Source organism: Manis pentadactyla, chromosome 15, assembly GCF_030020395.1.
Source record: "Manis pentadactyla isolate mManPen7 chromosome 15, mManPen7.hap1, whole genome shotgun sequence".
Taxonomy (NCBI): Eukaryota; Metazoa; Chordata; class Mammalia; order Pholidota; family Manidae; genus Manis; species Manis pentadactyla.
Genome location: NC_080033.1, coordinates 59,487,087 through 59,507,488, shown reverse-complemented (window position 1 = coordinate 59,507,488; position 20,402 = coordinate 59,487,087). Strand labels below are relative to the sequence as shown.

The following is a 20,402-nucleotide window of genomic DNA, read 5'->3' as shown; positions in this document are numbered from 1 at the left end:
TATATACATTTAATTTAAATGTTAAGAAACAATTTCTGAAATAGACAATGAAAATCATCTTTTTACTAAGCCAGCAGAAAAATTACTGCTGAGGTGAATGAGAAAATCAGGAGCTAAAATGTTTTTAGAAAAATCTTTACTCTTTCAAACTGAAGGTTTTTAAATCTTCCCATTTAATAATTCTATAAATATTTCAGCAGTGAAAGAAAATGTTCCAACAATCAGGTATCACAGGAATTTTTATCATCCTTACTGAATCATTCTTCTGGCAAACACCAGGTTTTACACAAATAACAATTTTTAGTTAAGATAAACTAATGAGAAGGACACACTCTTAGGCTTTAATACTATGTATTTTTTATGGCCAAGTTTTAAGATAGTCACACTAAAAGTCATCAGTGACTGGTGGGTACAATTTGTTGTTTTTTGTGATTCTTGCTTAAACTTAGCTAGAAACTAAATGGCAAAAAGAAAAACTAAAATTTAAACAAAAAAACTTCAATTGGTTCTTTTTAATATTCCCCATTGGTACAGTGACTTTGCATCAAGAATAAGCATTTGAACCCTGATGGTGACAAATCTGATGGGAAACCTAAGATTATATGACTGGAAACAGTACCTGATATACATCCTCCAGTGAAAGATTTATTCTGACCACACTGTACTCTCAGATGGCAGTGGCCAGCAATACTGCTGAGAATGTACCAGGTTTCACATTTAAGAATGTTATCAAAGTTTTCACATGTTGAAAAAGAAAAAGTTGGAGGCAAATACAAAGAGGCACAGGTAAATGTGAGGGGAGGCATCCATTTTTAAGCATCAGTCACTAAAAACAACTCAACACTAGTGTGAGTTACAGAAGAAAACTGGTAATCAATTAAATGTATCCCCCTCCTTAGGAAACAACCTCAAATTCATCCAGTCCGACTAATTCTCACATAAAGATAACTAAAAATCCCACCTGAAACACTGCTAACCCACAAATCTAGCATATGCTTTAAGATCACAGTAAACAGTCCAGTTTTTATATTCACAAAATCACAGAGATGTAACTGATAACTACTGCTTTTTACTCCAAACTCTATGAGCAAAGCCAAAAGCCAAATGTCAAACTCAGAAGAAATATTTGCGAACTCATTTCACAGACATGAAATCGTAATAGGATCCTACATATTGATTTTTATGAAGACCAACAGCTTGATATAAAAATGGACAAAGATTATGGACAGCTCAAAAAAAATGAAAATAATTTGAACATACAAAACAGGGTTCAATCTCATTAAAAAAAAAAAGCAAACCCAAATAGGTAAATTTACTTAAAAATTCATTGAAATGTATGATTGAAAAGAGTGAATTATATAGGATATGCAAAATATGCCTCAATAAAGTTATTTGAAAAGACAAAGAAATGCAAATCAAAACCATACTGAAATACTTTTTGACTCATTATATTAGCAAAGATAAGAAAGAACTGTCGTAACAGCGTGAAGACATTAGTGACAGGAGTATAAACCGGCACAAGCTATAGTGAGAAATATCTGGTCTAAATTATAAATACACATACACTTTGACTCAACAATTCCACTTTTAGGAACTTAAACAGTATGTATTTATATACCCACATTGCAAAATAATGGATACTATCCAATTGGAGCACTATTTTAAGCAGTTAAGACTGGGAATAAATGTCAATTAATAATCATTTTAATAAATTATGATTCATATATATAATAGATACTATGCTAGATGTACTACCATGAGTATAAAAAAGCTGAGAAAAAAAGGAGGAAGCTCTTTATACACTGACATGGGCTAATCTGAAAACAGTATGTTGCAATATATATTTTAAAGGGCGGGGTGGTGGGCAAGAATATATATATCCATAGTCTGGAGATTGTATAAAGTATCTCTGGAAGGACAGCCAAGAAATGGTTGCCTATAATGGAAACTAAGTGATTGAAAGAGAACAGAAAGCAGTTTTCATCAATACCCTTTTGTACCTTTTAGATTTTGCATCGATTACCTGTAACTGTAATCCATTCCAAAGATAAATAATATTGACCTAGATGGAAAAAAGTTAAAACTGTAGGATAAAGGGAACTTATATCTAACTTGTGCCTAAAATATTAATAGAATACTGTGATTTAAAAGAGGGGGGAAGGGAACTCACTTATTCCCTCTACAAAGCTGAACTGAACATCATGTATTTCAAAAAATAACAGAAAAGCATTTAAGTCTTGGAATTGTTTTATGAAAAAGACTGAAAATTTAACACCAGACTCCTTTGAAAATACAACTCAATAAATGGTAAAAATCAGCCTCTTTTAGGTAACTTGAACTCATAATGAACAAATATTGTGCTATTCTACCTGTGATGCTGTAGAAGCTTAAGTATTTTCATTCCTATCTCAGCACGATTCCCACAGTCACTGTGCTTTATTCTGCCGACAGTTAGTTCATATTCCTCCCTTGTCAACTTCTTTCTTGTCAATGACACTATTAATATACCTGCTTTTCCACAGCAATCTTCTCCCTCTACCCCCACCTCCCATCCCAAAGGGTTGATTGCAATAACTCTGCTCCTTACTGATGCTTTTATATTTACTTTCCAATTGTTTTGAGATGTTAATTTGCTTTAATTTAGTAAACTCCTGCTGTGCACAAACCAATGTACTAGACATTCTAACTTACACATAGTTAGAAGAGCACATAGAGGGAAACCATCATTCGGATATACATCATAAAGTATGACAATATATATATACCATGACCGTTATGCATAAGCTACTATGAAAACAAGTTAGGAAAGGCATCCAATTCAGGTTAGAAACAGCAAGAAAACATTAGTGGAAGATTCCTCTCTTCACTTAACGTATTGTGGAATTGAAAGAAACCACTCTGCATTAGGAGCTGTGCCTCCCTAATCTTGGTTCTAGCTAAGAGACCTAAACAAGTTATTTCAACAACTTGGGCCTCAGTTTCCGCATCACTAAGGTAACTGAGACATATCCAAGAAGAGAACCCTAACAGTTGTCCCCTACTCCCTGCCTTCAAGGTAATCCTTGAATTTTCTCAAGCTGATCCTTGAAGTGGCCTCAGAAGTCTTCTGAGAAGCACTCCAGACATCTATTAGCAATAAGCCTAAGAGACTGAAGTTATCAGGCCCCTTTGGAACAAGTCTAGTGCCTTAAGAGGTGGTTCCCCAAATCACGTGAGAGCATTCTGGAATACACAGGTCACCCCCAGGATAGCCTGACAGAGTAGGTATGAGGTAAAGCCTGACAATTTTTATAAACTTTTTGTAGATAACTCTCAATGTTCCAATTTTCTTTGAATTTCATTGCAATTTTTCAAAAAAGAACTTAAGCAGGTTTCTGGCCTTGTTACATTTTTCTGAAGCAAGTATGAATATTGTCTTTCTACAATGTTTAATCTGGTTGCCCTTTAGAAAAAAGCTGCACCTATTTTATTAGCTTTTAGAACTTCCCACACAAATGCATACATTTGCATTTAAATTACATTTGAACTTTATGTGAACAACCATCTAGATGAAAATATGCAATTAAAATAGTGTAAACATTAATGACCTGCAACTGATTGATTAGACCTTTTAAGAAGTTATTTTTATTTCATTTTAATATTAAGAAATAATTTTCTAGCTTACACACACACTTTTGAAAAACAAACTTGCTTCTTACATTGCCACTATAGTTTGGCAATATAAAATCTATATAGACTAGCCTGTTTTTTCATTCTTCTGGTGGTGGGGGAGAACCCACTAACATTCCTATTGCATCCAATTTTTTTCTCGAGATAATCTACTAAATTTCAACAAAAATATACAGAAGTCTCATAACACTCTGACCCACCAGTTTTATTGAAAGGTAACATTTTACCATATTTTATTTCAAAAATTTTGAAATAAATTTTGAAACTGAATTTGAAAAATTACAAATTCAATTGAAGACCCCTTCATTCTGTCCATCTCAGTTCCATTTCCTTCATTCCATCCCAGAAATAACCAAAATTCAAAACTGCTTTTAATCATTGCCATGCCATATGTCCTAACTACACACTGAGACAATTGTTTTTAAATATTTTTAACTTTGTAAGTATCATACCATATTCTTGCTCTTTTCATTCAACATCCTTGAGTATTACATCCAGACAAGCAGCTCTAATTCAGTCATATTCATTGCTATCTGGTATCCTACTTAGAGTATATCACAATTTACCTATTCTTTTTGTGGACATATAAATTGTCCTCAGTGTTTTCTTTTTTAGAAACAATGCTGCAAATGAACACTCAAATGTCTCTTTAAAAAGACAATAAGGCTTAATCATTCAGGTTTTTCAGTTTCTGTTTTGATTTACCAAATACACTTCATAGGTGGTGATGGGAACTTTCATCAGGAGGCACATAATTATGTCCTGGTTGTCTCTCTTTTGTAACATTCGCAGCATTGATGATCATCAGGAGTTGCAAAATGGTAATATTTTAATTCTTTCATTCCTTCTTCATTTCTTAGTTGGACTATTCCTCTAAGGAGCAACTTTTCTGAATATCCTTTTGGGTAACCAATATTCCTTCAGAAGGAACTACTGGTAAGGAAAGGTAGAATAAATGTTTCCTTTTACTTAACCAGTTTTCAAAATAATGAATCATTATCCGCCAAAGTTGACCAATGAAGGCTTATTGTTTTTAATTATTATGAACTCACTGATAAAACTTCCTTGGTATGTTTCAAGTAAGAACAGTTATTATTAATGCTCAAATTACCTCATTTTTTAGCATAACAGCCTCTTCTGGTGATGACTGAATTATTTTAACATGGCCTCTGCAGTCTTTCTTGTTTTCTGGCACAGTAAGACAGATCAAGCTTGTTTTGTGTATCTCCTGCCCCAGATTTGGGATCAGTCATCTTGCCAATGGACTCTGGCCCTTTTAGGTAAAATGGTATTTGGAGACAACAACCTGGGCTTAAGTGTGCTCAAGATAAAGATGCCTCCTATCACTCTCCTTCTCAATATTGTATTTGTAATAAGAAAATACAAGAAAACGTTTAAGGATGGAAAGGAAGGGAATTGCCATTATTTTCAGACCATCATAGCAACTACAGGCATACCTCATTTTATTGCTTTGCTTTATTGCCCTTCACAGATAGTGCACTTTTTACAAATTGAAGGTTTGTAGCAACCCAGCCTACAGCAAGTTTATTGGCACCAGTTTTCCAACATTTGCTCACTTCATGTCTCTGTGTCACATTTGGTAATCTCAGAATATTTCAAACTTTTTCAATAGTATTGTATTTGTTATGGTGATCTGTGATCAATGATCTTTGATATTATTATTGTAATTACTTTGAGGTGCCATGAACCATGCCCAAGTAAGATGGTGAACTTCATTGAAAAATGTTATACGTCTTCTGACTGCTCCACCAACCAGCTGTTCCCCATTTCTCTGGCTCTCCTGGGGCTTCCCTCTTCCCTGAGATACAATAAAGCTGAAATTAGGCCAATGAGTAAGCCTACAATGGCCTCTGACTGTTCAAGTGAACAGAAAACAATCAATGCAGCCAACGTAATTGTTGTCTTATTTTAAAGAATTGCCAAAGCCACCGCAACCTTCAGAAAACACCATTTAATCAGTTAGCGGCCTTCAACATCGAGGCAAGACCCTCTACCAGTAAAATGATTATGACTCACTGAAAGCTGAGATGATGGTTAGCACTCGAGCAAATAACTATTCTTTAATTAAGATATGTACATTGTTTTTTAGATAATGCTACTGCACACTTAGCAGACTACAACATAGTGTGAACCTAATTTTATATGCACTGAGAAAGAAAAAATTCACTGACTTTACTATGACATTCACTTTATTGCAGTGGTCTGGAATGCAACCCGCAGTATTTTTGAGCTATGCCCATATACAGAACAATGGAGTTTACAGGGACTCTTAGAACCAAGTTCAGTAATTGCTAGGTAGAAAAATATACAAGAATCAATTATATGTCTTTATATCAACAACTTAAATAGTAAAATATTTTAAGGATGCTATTTGCAATAGGAGTAAAAGCTCCAAGTAACCTATGAATAAATTTCACCAAAGATGTAAGACCTTATGGAGAGTATTGCAAAACTTTAGAGAACCTAAGGAAATGAAGTCCTATACAACACTGATAGAGAGGAAGATTACTGTAGACAGGCAATTGTGTAGAGCATGCCAGGTTGGAATTGGAAAGAGACAGACAATGCAAACCCAGCCAGGAGAATGTCACCAGCCTACTACTGCCATGTGAAAATGAAGATCCAGCATTGTTAAATCCCCTGCTTTTCTAAGAGAAACTAGAAATCCAGATTTCTGTAAGAAGTTTCTTGATTTTTATATGTTGGCAGCAAATTCAAAACAACTTTAAGTGCTCTGCAAAACAAACAAAACATACCTGTGGAAGAATTTGGCCCCCGAGCCACCATCTTTACTCCAGCAATGTACCCAACGCCTCAAATACTCAACTTTATTTCTGGGTTGTACTTAAGTCAGACATGTGAAAGGTTAGAAACCCAATAGGAAATCTATCATTACTTTTGTTGTAAAAATGTTGAGGATATTGTTTCTTACATGATTAAGAGATTCCTACATAAAAGACCCATATTAAAAAATCTTTTAGAATTCTGAGAATTTTTTCAAAAAACTTTACTATTCTTGAGGAATTAGTAAAAATCAGTAATATTTGAGTTTTCCATGTATAAACCAAAATAATTTAACATTTATTTATTTATTTAATCTTCATAATGACCCTGTTAGGATTGTCCCCATTTTATAGATGAGGAAACTGGGAGAAGAAAGGTTAAGGATCTTGCTCAAAATCACACAGACAGTAAAGTAACAAAGCCAGAATTCACATCTAGGTAGTCTGGTTCCTATAGTCGTGCTCTTAAATTCTAGTAATAACAACCTCATAACTGAATGTTTTCTTGTCTCAGCTGCCTCACCAACAGCAACTACACTAGCCTTGTGTTTTGAATTCTTCCTTCTCCCAAATCCTACTTTACACTGTTCTTTTTCTCTTTTAAATAGATACTGGTCAAGGGGTTAACATCCAAAACATATAAAGAACTCACACACCTCAACACCCAAAAAGCAAATAACCCTATTAAAAAATGGGCAGAGGATATGAACAGACACTTCTTCAAAGAAATTCAGATGGCCTACAGGCACATGAAAAGATGCTCCACATCGCTAATTATCAGGGAAATGCAAATTAAAACCATAATGAGCTATCACTTTACACCAGTTAGGATGGCCAACATAGAAAAGAATAGGAACAACAAATGCTGGCGAGGATGAGAAGAAAGGGGGGCCCTCCTACACTGCTGGTGGGAATGTACACTAGTTCAAACATTGTGGAAAGCAGTATGGAAGTTCCTCAAAAAACTAAAAATAGAAATACCATTTGACCCGGTAATTCCACTCCTAGGAATTTACCCTAAGAATGCAACTTCTCAGATTCAAAAAGACATATGCACCCCTATGTTTATCACAGCGCTATTTACAATAGCCAAGATATGGAAGCAACCTAAGTGTCCATCAGTAGATGAATGGATAAAGAAGATGTGGTATATATACATAATGGAATACTATTTAGCCATAAGGAAGAAACAAATCCCACCATCTGCAACAACATAGATGGAGCTAGAAGGTATTATGCTCAGTGAAATAAGTCAGGCAGAGAAAGACAAATACCAAATGATTTCCCTCATGTTGTGGAGTATAACAACTCCATGTTGTGGAGTATAAAAACAAAGCAAAACTGAAGAAACAAAACAGCAGCAGACTCGCAGACTCAAAGAAGGAACTAGTGGTTACCAAAGGCAAGGGGTTGGGGAGGGTGAGTGGGGAAGGAGGGAGAAGGGGATTGTGGGGTATCATGGTTGGTGCACATGGTGTGTGTGGGGTCATGGGGAAGACAGTGTAGCTCAGAGAAGACAAATAGGGACTCTGTGGCATCTTACTATACTGATGGATAGTGACGGCGATGGGGTATGCAATGGGGTATAAGAGTGAATGTAATAACCACATTGTTTTTGTGAAACCTTCCTAAGAGTGTATATCAATGTTATCTTAATAAAATAAATAAATAAATAGATGCTGGTAACATAAGCCATCTCAAATCCTTTCTATAGCAGGACAGAAATAAAATAATTAGTTAATAAACTTGATGCAAATATTATTTACAGATTTAAGGTAACCCGAAAGAATGAGTTAAGTTTTAGAGTTATACAAGGTCGAGGTCTAATCCCCTCCCTAATATTTATTAACTGTGTGAATTTAAGCAAGTCATTTAAACTGTGAATTGCAGTTTCCTCATCTATAATATGAAGGTATTACCTACTTCATAGGTTTTACTCTTGAAATTTAAATAAGACTTTGAAATAATGGCAACTAGAAATTTTTAAATTATACATCTAGTTCTTATTTTATTTCTGTTGGACAGCATCATGCTAGATACTGCAGTAAAAAGTAAAAAGAAACAGGTGAAATTAGTTTTAATAATTTTATTTAACTCAATATATCTAAAATATTTATCATTTCAGCATATAACCAACATAAAAATTATTAGATATTTTACATCTTTTGTACTAAGGCTTCTAAATACAGTATGCGTTTCACACTTACAGCGTATTTCAATTTGTACACTACAAATCAATCAAAAAATATTTTAACTGTATTTAGATTTCATTAAATTTACAATTCATTGAGTCACATACCCAAGTTGTCCAAAACATATTTGAAAGCTTTCCAGTAATTGCATCAAGTACCCCAAAATTTATTTTCCTTTAATATTTGCCTCAGTTGGACTAGCCACATTGCAAGAGATCAATGGCTACACAACTAGCAGCTGTCGTAACAGTGCGGGTCTAACAAATAAAATGCAATTAAAGGGTGGCTGTTTTTATACATAATTAAATGAAAATAGCATTGTGATTCATACTTGCAGATGAGAGAATCTACATATGAACTTTTTTATCGGTATATTATAAAGGAAATTCTGATGGGTGGTGTACCAAATTACTGATCAGCTAAGATTATGACTTACTTAACTATAGGAAACAGAGTAAGGGACTTAAAATTATGATTCCTGTTTCCATTCAGAAAAATATTTGTTGTACCAAAATATCTGTACAGTTTCCTTGAGTAGAAACTTTCCACCTAATAATTAAATGTTTTATCAAATAATTAAGTTTCAAAATACCCCAAAAAGGCCATTTACATAGACCTAGAAAGTATACTTTACTTGAAAATATTACAGAAATCAATCTTGGAAATTACAAAGACAGTGAGCTCTTTTACAAAATGAAGTATTACTGAAATCTTAAATCTATACTATGATTTTAAATTCAATTTGCATTTAAAGATTGTCCTTGGGGATATATAAATCTGTTTCCGTGATGTTAATAGTGGTTATTTCTGACTTGCCTTTAAATTTTGTAGCCAACATATCAGGTTTCTATAAATCTAACCTGATGTGCCTACTTAAAATCAAACAAGAAAATACGAACATCTGTTTTCTTTACACATTCTATCATGCACTAAATGGATAACCACCTGGATCAATTTTCGATGTGGGAAAAGCCTGTAACAGGTTTATTTATAGGAGACAGCTATTGTTTTTGCCCGCCTAATATTTGGTCCTCCTTTTCTCTGATAGTAACACTTCAATTTTTCTTGGGGGAACTAATGATCTCACTCATGTCCATTTCTAACCCAAATCAGTCTGATAAAATTCAATCCCGTTACTTTTTTGTTTTAACTCAGGGGTGGAGGAATCTCCTTCCAACAAAGTTACTAAACTGAACAGAAGATAAACTGGTGGCCATCTTTCCTGATAAATTACATATATTAAAACATTAACAACAGTTACCTTTGAAAAATGGAAATATGGGTGGTATTTTTCTCCTACTGTTGCACATCATTTCTTTTAATTTTATCATCTTCTGTAAAAAGATTATTTAGCAAATAGTATAGTTCTTAAATTAAGTGAAATAAAATTGAACAGTATTAATAAGGATTAAAAAATAATCCTCTATACCCTTCTGGGATTCAATCCCCCTTTATCACGTACGAATGTGGAAAGAAAGCACTTACACTGAGAATATCATGCCCAAAGCCAAGACTGACCATATCAAATAAAATGCATGTGTGTGTGGGAGAGAACTAGGAAGCAGACCCACACAGTGGTTATAGCAATCAACATATGGAGTAATTATGACAAAAATCCTTAAATGCCATTACTTGGCAACCACTTAATTTCTTTTACTTAAAAATGTCTGGCAAGAGTGTTCCTCCTTATAATATTGTACACAAATAAAATACTCAGGGAAACATTTAGCAAACATTTGTTAAATAATCATTACAGTCCAGGTTCTCTGACAAAACAATCTACTGGTTAATCCTGGTTAATCTTGAAGTAAACTAGCTGCCACCATCAAAACATACTCTAACCCACACAGTGAGATTCCCAGTGGAAAGGGCATTTGATGGCAATATCATGCCCTTCCATGTCTGTAGTTTTCTCTCTGAATTCTACTCTCAGTTCCACACTGATCAGACTACAAGGCTATCAAAAGTATCCATCCTACCTAACAGAAAAAGATTGACACTTTTTCCCCCTGAGCTACTCTCATTCAAATGAGAGTACCCTTGCTAGATGTGGTCTCACCCCAGCCTACCTGTCCAAAGTGAGCAGGGTAGCCCAGCATGTGCATATATAGTAACTTTGCCACATTACGACATCGGTATGTATTGTCTTCTTCTCTAAAAGATGACCGGATTGCAGCACATTCCTTCTGGATCATTTCTCGTTCTTCGGCTTGGGTTCGGGCTGTCCGGATGGTCCGGATCAGCTCCCGCAATCGGATGGGGGCTGGCATCCTCTAGATATGGAAAGACATTAAATAAAAATGTTCACATTTTTTACTATCAAAATCATTCACTTAACTTCCCACACAAATTTCTGATTTCTAAGAACTCAAGACTTTCAAAGTCCAGTGATACAAAGCTTCAGCAAAGGTATTACATACAATCTCCTCAACTCAGTTAACTTCTGGAAAAAATACAAACAGAATGTTAAGTATTAAAATTAAGCAAAATAAGACACAGACTACAACAATATGTAAAGTCCACCACTAATACTGAAAAATCTTAAGAACGCAACCCAAATTTTATTCAGCCTTTGAAGTAATAAGGAAAGGTATATGCCTAACCCTAGAGAAGATAGATATTTTCTGCTCAATTGTTAAACTCAACACAGCTTAACAACATATCAGATGAATATTGATTATGATCACAACCAAAGATCAAATCAACAAAATGATGAGGAGAGAATAAATATCAAATTTAAATACCTTTCCAAGAAATAATAGTCATCTCAGTGTACTGGGTACTCTTTGAAAATGTGACAGGGAAAAAATTATAAAACCAATCTCAGAGGCTAAGTGTCATAGTCTCATGAAGATTATTTAAAAGTTAAAAAGATAAAAGGACCTATCATAGCCAAAACAATTATAAAAAAGAAAAAGAACAACATTGGATGATTTTCACTACCTAATTTCAAGACACACTACAGAAATATAATAACAGGATAATGTGAAACTGAGTTTAAGGTTAAGGAGACTTGGGGAAAAACAGAGCAAGACAGGAAGTTTAGGAATAGAACCACAAAAATATGTCCTACTGATTTTCAATAAACAGCCATGGTTATTCAACAGGAGAAGGGGTAATCTTTCAATAAATGGTGCTAGCACAACTGGGAATTTAAGTGGAAAAAGAAAATTAACCTTGGACCTTAACCTCACGCAATATACAATAGTTAACTCAATATGGGTCATGGACCTAACATCAAAAATTAAACTAAAAAAAATCTTCCTTAAGAAAACACAGGAGCAAATATTTGGGAATATAGGTTAAGCAGAGATTTCATACAGAACAAACAGAAATATAAAAGAAGAAATCAATATACTGGACTTTATAAAAATTTTAAACTTTTACTCTTCAAAAGATGCAAATAAGGCAAGCCATGGAAAAAGAAGAAATACCATTCCTATCTTATAAAGGACTTGTATTCAGAATATATAATTTTACAACTCAGAAGTAAAACAATCTTTTAAAAATGGGTAAAAAAATTGAATAAACACTTCTCAAAAGAAGATGACATATGAATGGCCATAAGCACATGAAAAGATGCTTAATGCCTTAGTTAGCAGGGAAATACAAATCACAACTAAAATAAGATACAACTCCACATCATTAGAATGGCTAAAATTGAAAAAACTGGTCATACCAAATATTAGCAAAGTTACAGAACTAATAAACTTTGATAGACTGCTATCGGGAACGCAAAATGCCTCAACTACTTTGGAAAACAGGTTGGCAATTTCTTATAAAATTAAATATACACTTAGCATATGATTTAGCAAACACAGTATTCATCCAAGAAAAATGAAAATCAAATTTATGTGTTCTCACTGAATCTGTACACAAATGTTCCTAGAAGCTTCACTTACAATTGCCAAAAACTGGAAACAGCCCAAATGTCCATAAGCAGGTGAGTGATAATGGTATATACATAGAAAGGAATACTTCTCAGAATAAAACATAACCAATACACAACATGGTACAGACTCAAAAACATTCTGCTGAGCAAAAGAACCAGGCATGAGAAAGTTCATATTGTATAATTTCACCTATATGAAACTCTAAGAAAGACATCTAATCTACAGTGATGGTAAAGAGATCAATGATTGCCTGGGGTAGGGATGTGGGCTAATTAACTGGGATGCAGGGAAACCTTCTGGAGTGATAGAAATGTTTGTGATGAGTATATGCACTTCTCAAAACTCACCCAAGTGTATACTTAAAACAAGTACATCTTATTTTGTTGTATATATACCTCAATTAAGAAAAAATGAGACAAAATCAGATAAAAGATATCATTACAATCATCTTCAGTGCATATTAGCTGTGGAATCCTTAAACCAATGATTCTCAAAGTTGTTCTTAAAAACACACCAGGAAGATACACCACCCCATCTGTTCATTATAGAATCAATCCTCAAGATAGGAACAGTGCATTAAGAATTTGGAAAAGTTCCCTAAGTACTAATATGCTCCTCCATGTTAGCCCTCTTAAGACTGTGTGTCCTAAAGTTACCTGTATAATATTGTACTTTTTCAAAGAAATACTGGAGGGTTTCAAGTTTACAAAGCACTTTTACATTCATATCTTCATTATTTCACTTGTTCCTTGGACTGTTCTGAAGTAAGGGCAGAGATCATTAGCCGCACTTTGCCTATGAAATGGTCTCAGAGCAACTACGCAGATTGCTTAAGATCACAAATGAGGTAGGTGACAGAGGTAGCACCTGAACCAGGTCTTAGAACCCTAAGGCTAGAGTTCTTCCCAACACTTCAAAAATGAACATTATCTTTGCAGATGAAATAATATGATTGCTAGGATTTGATTTTAAATACTTCAAGGGAAAAAAGAAGAGGAAAGATGGTGGCATGAGAGGTGAGACAGAACCCTCCTCCTAAAACTGCATATAATATGAAAATATAATTAATACAACTAATCCTGGAAAAGCAACAGGAAAGAGGGCTGCACCAGACTGCACACACCTGGAGGAAAGAATACACTTCACAGAACAAGGTACCAAAGCCAATGCAGGCCCTTCCCCCAGCCCAGCTCACCAGCAGGAGGAAGAGAAACAGAGCAGGTAGGGAGTGGAGGCCTGGTACTGCTGAACACCTAGCTCTGGATACCTGCTCTGGGAGCACAAACCTACACTGCATGGAGCTCTGGTGATTACCGGGTTTGAAAGCTAAGACAGGCAGAATACCTGGAGAGACTGAGATTCCAGCCGCGTGTGGAAAACAGGGATCCATATCCGGCTGCTCTGGGACAAAAGAAAGGCAGGCAGTCTGAGAGACATCCTAACAGCAAGAGGGCTGCTAAAGGGGCAAGGATTACCCAGAGCTTACTGCTCAGGAGAAAGGACAGGTAGACAAAATTATCTGGGTGCACTCTGCCCAGCAGGGTGGGAACTTTCACGATCTTCAGGTGCTCCAGCCCCCTGGCTGGCTATGCAGCTCCAAGGCCCCCCTCTGTGATACACGGCCTGCTGCACCTTCCTCCCAGCCAGCCCACACATGGCTCACAAACCAGCAAACCAAGCCCTGGCATCAGGCCACCCACAGGGAAGCCATGCCTACAGCAGCTACAAACGCAAAGCATAGAGGCTTATACCTGTGTGCTCAGCCAACTGGTTCTGGCAGTGGAGACAGGCATAGCAGCCGGAAAGCAGGAAACAGCTCTTTCCTCCCCACAGGCACCAACACCGCTCCCCTGCAACCCCCGACATTGCTCCAGGGACTGAACAGCTCCAGACAGTAGAGCTTCTGGGCACCAGAGGGTGCCGCATATAAATATGAAACATCAAAGGAACCTGGTTCAAAGAAAAATCATAAATATACCAGAGAAAGAGTCAAATGAAATCGACCTCATGAATCTTCCTGAAAGAGATTTCAAAATAAAAATCATGAACATGCTCCCTGAGATACAGAAAAACATTCAAGAACTCAGGGGAGAGACGGGAAGATGGCAGCGTGAGTAGAGCAGCGGAAATCTCCTCCCAAAACCACATATATCTATGAAAATATAACAAAGACAACCCTTCCTAGAATAAAGACCAGAGGACACAGGACAATATCCAGACCACATCCGCACCTGAGAGAACCCAGCGCCTCGCGAAGGGGGTAAGATACAAGCCCCGATCCTGCGGGAGCCGAGCACCCCTCCCCACAGCTCCCGGCGGGAGAAGAGCAGGCAGAGCGGGAGGGAGACGGAGCCCAGGACTGCCGAACACCCAACCCCAGCCATCCGGGACAGAGTGCAGGGCGCTCGATACTAGGAAAACAGGGCAGCAAGAACAGTGAGCAGGCACTGGAGGCCGGGTGCTGGAGGACATAAGAAAAGCACGCGACCATTTTTTTTTTTTTTTTTTGCTTTTTTGCTGTTTTGTTTTGGCGAGCGCTTTTTGGAAGTCTTAAACGGATAGGGACCCCAATACTAGGGAAAAAGGGCAGAAAGACCGGTGAGCAGAGGCCTGAGGCTGGCACCGGATAATAAAGAAAAACGAACGACCACCTTTTTTTTTTTTTAATTAAAAACTTTTTTTTTTTTTAATTTGAAATTTTTTTTTTTTTTTTTGATGGTCGTTGTTTTGTTTTGGCGGGTGCTTTTTGGAAGTCTTAAAGGGGCAGGGCGGGTCACTTAATCCAGAGGTAGGGAATCTGGGATCTCTGGGCACCCTAACCCCTGGGCTGCAGGGAGCACGGAGACCCCTTACGGAGATAAATAGCCTCCCAGCAGCTCCTGCTCCAACGCGACTCCACCATTTTGGAGTAGCTGCCCGAGCCAGGCCACGCCCACAGCAACAGCGGAGAGATTAACTCCATAGCAGCGGGGCAGGAAGCAGAAACCCTCTCTGCGTGCAGCTGCCCAGCACAAGCCACTAGAGGCCGCTGTTCTCCCAGGAGAGGAGGGCCACAAACCAACAAGAAAGGAAGTCTTTCCAGCCGTCACTCGTCCCAGCTCTGCACACTATTCCTATCACCATGAAAAGGCAAAGCTACAGGCAGACAAAGATCACAGAGACAACACCAGAGAAGGAGACAGACCTAACCAGTCTTCCTGACAAAGAATTCAAAATAAAAATCATAAACATGCTGACAGAGATGCAGAGAAATACGCAAGAGAAATGGGATGAAGTCCGGAAGGAGATCACAGATGCCAGAAAGGAGATCGCAGAAATGAAACAAACTCTGGAAGGGTTTATAAGCAGAATGGATAGAATGCAAGAGGCCAATAATGGAATTGAAATCAGAGAACAGGAACGCATAGAAGCTGACAGAGAGAGAGACAAAAGGATCTCCAGGAATGAAACAATATTAACAGAACTGTGTGACCAATCCAAAAGGAACAATATCCGTATTATAGGGGTCCCAGAAGAAGAAGAGAGAGGAAAAGAGATGGAAAGTATCTTAGAAGAAATAATTGCTGAAAACTTCCCCACACTGGGGGAGGAAGTAATCGAACAGACCACGGAAATACACAGAACCCCCAACAGAAAGGATCCAAGGAGGACAACACCAAGACACATAATAATTAAAATGGCAAAGATCAAGGACAAGGAAAGAGTGTTAAAGGCAGCTAGAGAGAAAAAGGTCACCTATAAAGGGAAACCCATCAGGCTAACGTCAGATTTCTCAACAGAAACCCTACAGGCCAGAAGAGAATGGCATGATATATTTAATACAATGAAACAGAAGGGCCTTGAACCAAGGATACTGTATCCAGCACGACTATCATTCAAATATGACGGTGGGATTAAACAATTCCCAGACAAACAAAAGCTGAGGGAATTTGCTTCCCACAAACCACCTCTACAGAACATCTTACAGGGACTTCTCTAGATGGGAGCACTCCTAGAAAGAGCACAGCACAAAACACCCAACATATGAAAAATCGAGGAGGAGGAACAAGAACGAAGAGAAGAAAAGAATCTCCAGACAGTGTATATAACAGCTCAATAAGCGAGCTAAGTTAGGCAGTAAGATACTAAAGAGGCTAACCTTGAACCCTTGGTAACCACGAATTTAAAGCCTGCAATGGCAATAAGTACATATCTTTCAATAGTCACCCTAAATGTTAATGGGTTGAATGCACCAATCAAAAGACACAGAGTAACAGAATGGATAAAAAAGCAAGACCCATCTATATGCTGCTTACAAGAAACTCACCTCAAACCCAAAGACATGTACAGACTAAAAGTCAAGGGATGGAAAAACATATTTCAAGCAAACAACAGTGAGAAGAAAGCAGGGGTTGCAGTACTAATATCAGACAAAATAGACTTCAAAACAAAGAAAGTAACAAGAGATAAAGAAGGACACTACATAATGATAAAGGGCTCAGTCAAACAAGAGGATATAACCATTCTAAATATATATGCACCCAACACAGGAGCACCAGCATATGTGAAACAAATACTAACAGAACTAAAGGGGGATATAGACTGCAATGCATTCATTCTAGGAGACTTCAACACACCACTCACCCCAAAGGATAGATCCACTGGGCAGAAAATAAGTAAGGACACGGAAGCACTGAACAACACAGTAAAGCAGATGGACTTAATAGACATCTATAGAACTATACATCCAAAAGCAGCGGGATATACATTCTTCTCAAGTGCACATGGAACATTCTCCAGAATAGACCACATACTAGGCCACAAAAAGAGCCTCAGAAAGTTCCAAAAGATTGAAATCCTACCAACCAACTTTTCAGACCACAAAGGCATAAAACTAGAAATAAACTGTACAAAGAAAGCAAAGAGGCTCACAAACACACGGAGGCTTAACAACACGCTCCTAAATAATCAATGGATCAATGACCAAATCAAAATGGAGATCCAGCAATATATGGAAACAAATGACAACAACAACACTAAGCCCCAACTTCTGTGGGACACAGCAAAAGCAGTCTTAAGAGGAAAGTATATAGCAATCCAAGCATATTTAAAAAAGGAAGAGCAATCCCAAATGAATGGTCTAATGTCACAATTATCGAAATTGGAAAAAGAAGAACAAATGAGGCCTAAGGTCAGCAGAAGGAGGGACATAATAAAGATCAGAGAAGAAATAAATAAAATTGAGAAGAATAAAACAATAGCAAAAATCAATGAAACCAAGAGCTGGTTCTTCGAGAAAATAAACAAAATAGATAAGCCTCTAGCCAGACTTATTAAGAAGAAAAGAGAGTCAACACAAATCAACAGTATCAGAAACGAGAAAGGAAAAATCACGACGGACCCCACGGAAATGCAAAGAATTATTGGAGAATACTATGAAAACCTATATGCTCACAAGCTGGGAAACCTAGGAGAAATGGACAACTTCCTAGAAAAAATACAACCTTCCAAGACTGACCCAGAAAGAAACACAAAATCTAAACAGACCAATTACCAGCAACGAAATTGAGGCGGTAATCAAAAAACTACCAAAGAACAAAACCCCTGGGCCAGATGGATTTACCTCGGAATTTTATCAGACATACAGGGAAGACATAATACCCATTCTCCTTAAAGTTTTCCAAAAAATAGAGGAGGAGGGGATACTCCCAAACTCATTCTATGAAGCTAACATCACCCTAATACCAAAACCAGGCAAAGACCCCATAAAAAAAGAAAACTACAGACCAATATCCCTGATGAACGTAGATGCAAAAATACTGAACAAAATATTAGCAAACCGAATTCAAAAATACATCAAAAGGATCATACACCATGACCAAGTGGGATTCATCCCAGGGATGCAAGGACGGTAGAACATTCGAAAGTCCATCAACATCATCCACCACATCAACAAAAAGAAAGACAAAAACCACATGATCATCTCCATAGATGCTGAAAAAGCATTTGACAAAGTTCAACATCCATTCATGTTAAAAACTCTCAGCAAAATGGGAATAGAGGGCAAGTACCTGAACATAATAAAGGCCATCTATGATAAACCCACAGCCAACATTATATTGAACAGCGAGAAGCTGAAAGCATTTCCGCTGAGATCGCGAACTAGACAGGGATGCCCACTCTCTCCACTGTTATTTAACATAGTACTGGAGGTCCTAGCCACGGCTATCAGACAAAATAAAGAAATACAAGGAATCCAGATTGGTAAAGAAGAAGTTAAACTGTCACTATTTGCAGATGACATGATACTGTACATAAAAAACCCTAAAGACTCCACCCCAAAACTACTAGAACTGATATCGGAATACAGCAAAGTTGCAGAATACAAAATCAACAAACAGAAATCTGTGGCTTTCCTGTATACTAACAATGAACCAACAGAAAGAGAAATCAGGAAAACAACTCCATTCACAATTGCATCAAAAAAAATAAAATACCTAGGAATAAACCTAACCAAAGAAGTGAAAGACTTATACTCTGAAAACTACAAGTCACTCTTAAGAGAAATTAAAGGGGACACTAACAGATGGAAACTCATGCCATGCTCGTGGCTAGGAAGAATTAATATCGTCAAAATGGCCATCCTGCCCAAAGCAATATACAGATTTGATGCAATCCCTATGAAACTACCAGCAACATTCTTCAATGAACTGGAACAAATAATTCAAAAATTCATATGGAAACACCAAAGACCCTGAATAGCCAAAGCAATCCTGAGAAAGAAGAATAAAGTAGGGGGGATCTCACTCCCCAACTTCAAGCTCTACTATAAAGCCACAGTAATCAAGACAATTTGGTACTGGCACAAGAGCAGAGCCACAGACCAATGGAACAGACTAGAGAATCCAGACATTAACCCAGACATATATGGTCAATTAATATTTGATAAAGGAGCCATGGACATACAATGGGGAAATGACAGTCTCTTCAACAGGTGGTGCTGGCAAAACTGGACAGCTACATGTAGGAGAATGAAACTGGACCATTGTCTAACCCCATATACAAAAGTAAACTCAAAATGGATCAAAGACCTGAATGTAAGCCATGAAACCATTAAACTCTTGGAAGAAAACATAGGCACAAACCTCTTAGACATAAACATGAGTGACCTCTTCTTGAACATATCTCCCCGGGCAAGGAAAACAACAGCAAAAATGAGTAAGTGGGACTATATTAAGCTGAAAAGCTTCTGTACAGCAAAAGACACCATCAATAGAACAAAAAGGATCCCTACAGTATGGGAGAATATATTTGAAAATGACACATCCGATAAAGGCTTGACATCCAGAATATATAAAGAGCTCACACGCCTCAACAAACAAAAAACAAATAACCCAATTAAAAAATGGGCAGAGGAACTGAACAGACAGTTCTCCAAAAAAGAAATACAGATGGCCAACAGACACATGAAAAGGTGCTCCACATCGCTAATTATCAGAGAAATGCAAATTAAAACTACAATGAGGTATCACCTCACACCAGTAAGGATGGCTGCCATCCAAAAGACAAACAACAACAAATGTTGGCGAGGCTGTGGAGAAAGGGGAATCCTCCTACACTGCTGGTGGGAATGCAAGTTAGTTCAACCATTGTGGAAAGCAGTATGGAGGTACATCAAAATGCTCAAAACAGACTTACCATTTGACCCAGGAATTCCACTCCTAGGAATTTACCCTAAGAACGCAGCAATCAAGTTTGAGAAAGACAGATGCACCCCTATGTTTATTGCAGCACTATTTACAATAGCCAAGAATTGGAAGCAACCTAAATGTCCATCAATAGATGAATGGATAAAGAAGACGTGG

The 20,402-nt window shown here is 37.1% G+C and overlaps 1 protein-coding gene across 2 annotated transcripts in view; it reads right to left on the bottom strand.

Annotated features, from left to right (window-relative positions):
• AP1G1 (adaptor related protein complex 1 subunit gamma 1) overlaps positions 1–20,402 on the bottom strand; it is an 89,697-nt gene that overhangs the window by 34,124 nt on the left and 35,171 nt on the right. Inside the window, exons 2-3 of one of the 2 annotated variants that reach the window (XM_057493096.1) lie at positions 14,310–14,508; positions 10,735–10,938 (exon numbers count right to left, since the gene is read on the bottom strand). In XM_057493096.1, coding sequence (XP_057349079.1) covers positions 10,735–10,938; positions 14,310–14,351 — 246 coding nt within the window. In that variant the 5' untranslated portion in view covers positions 14,352–14,508. The remainder of the gene's footprint in view (positions 1–10,734; positions 10,939–14,309; positions 14,509–20,402) is intronic. The other variant, XM_057493097.1, reaches the window with a different exon arrangement.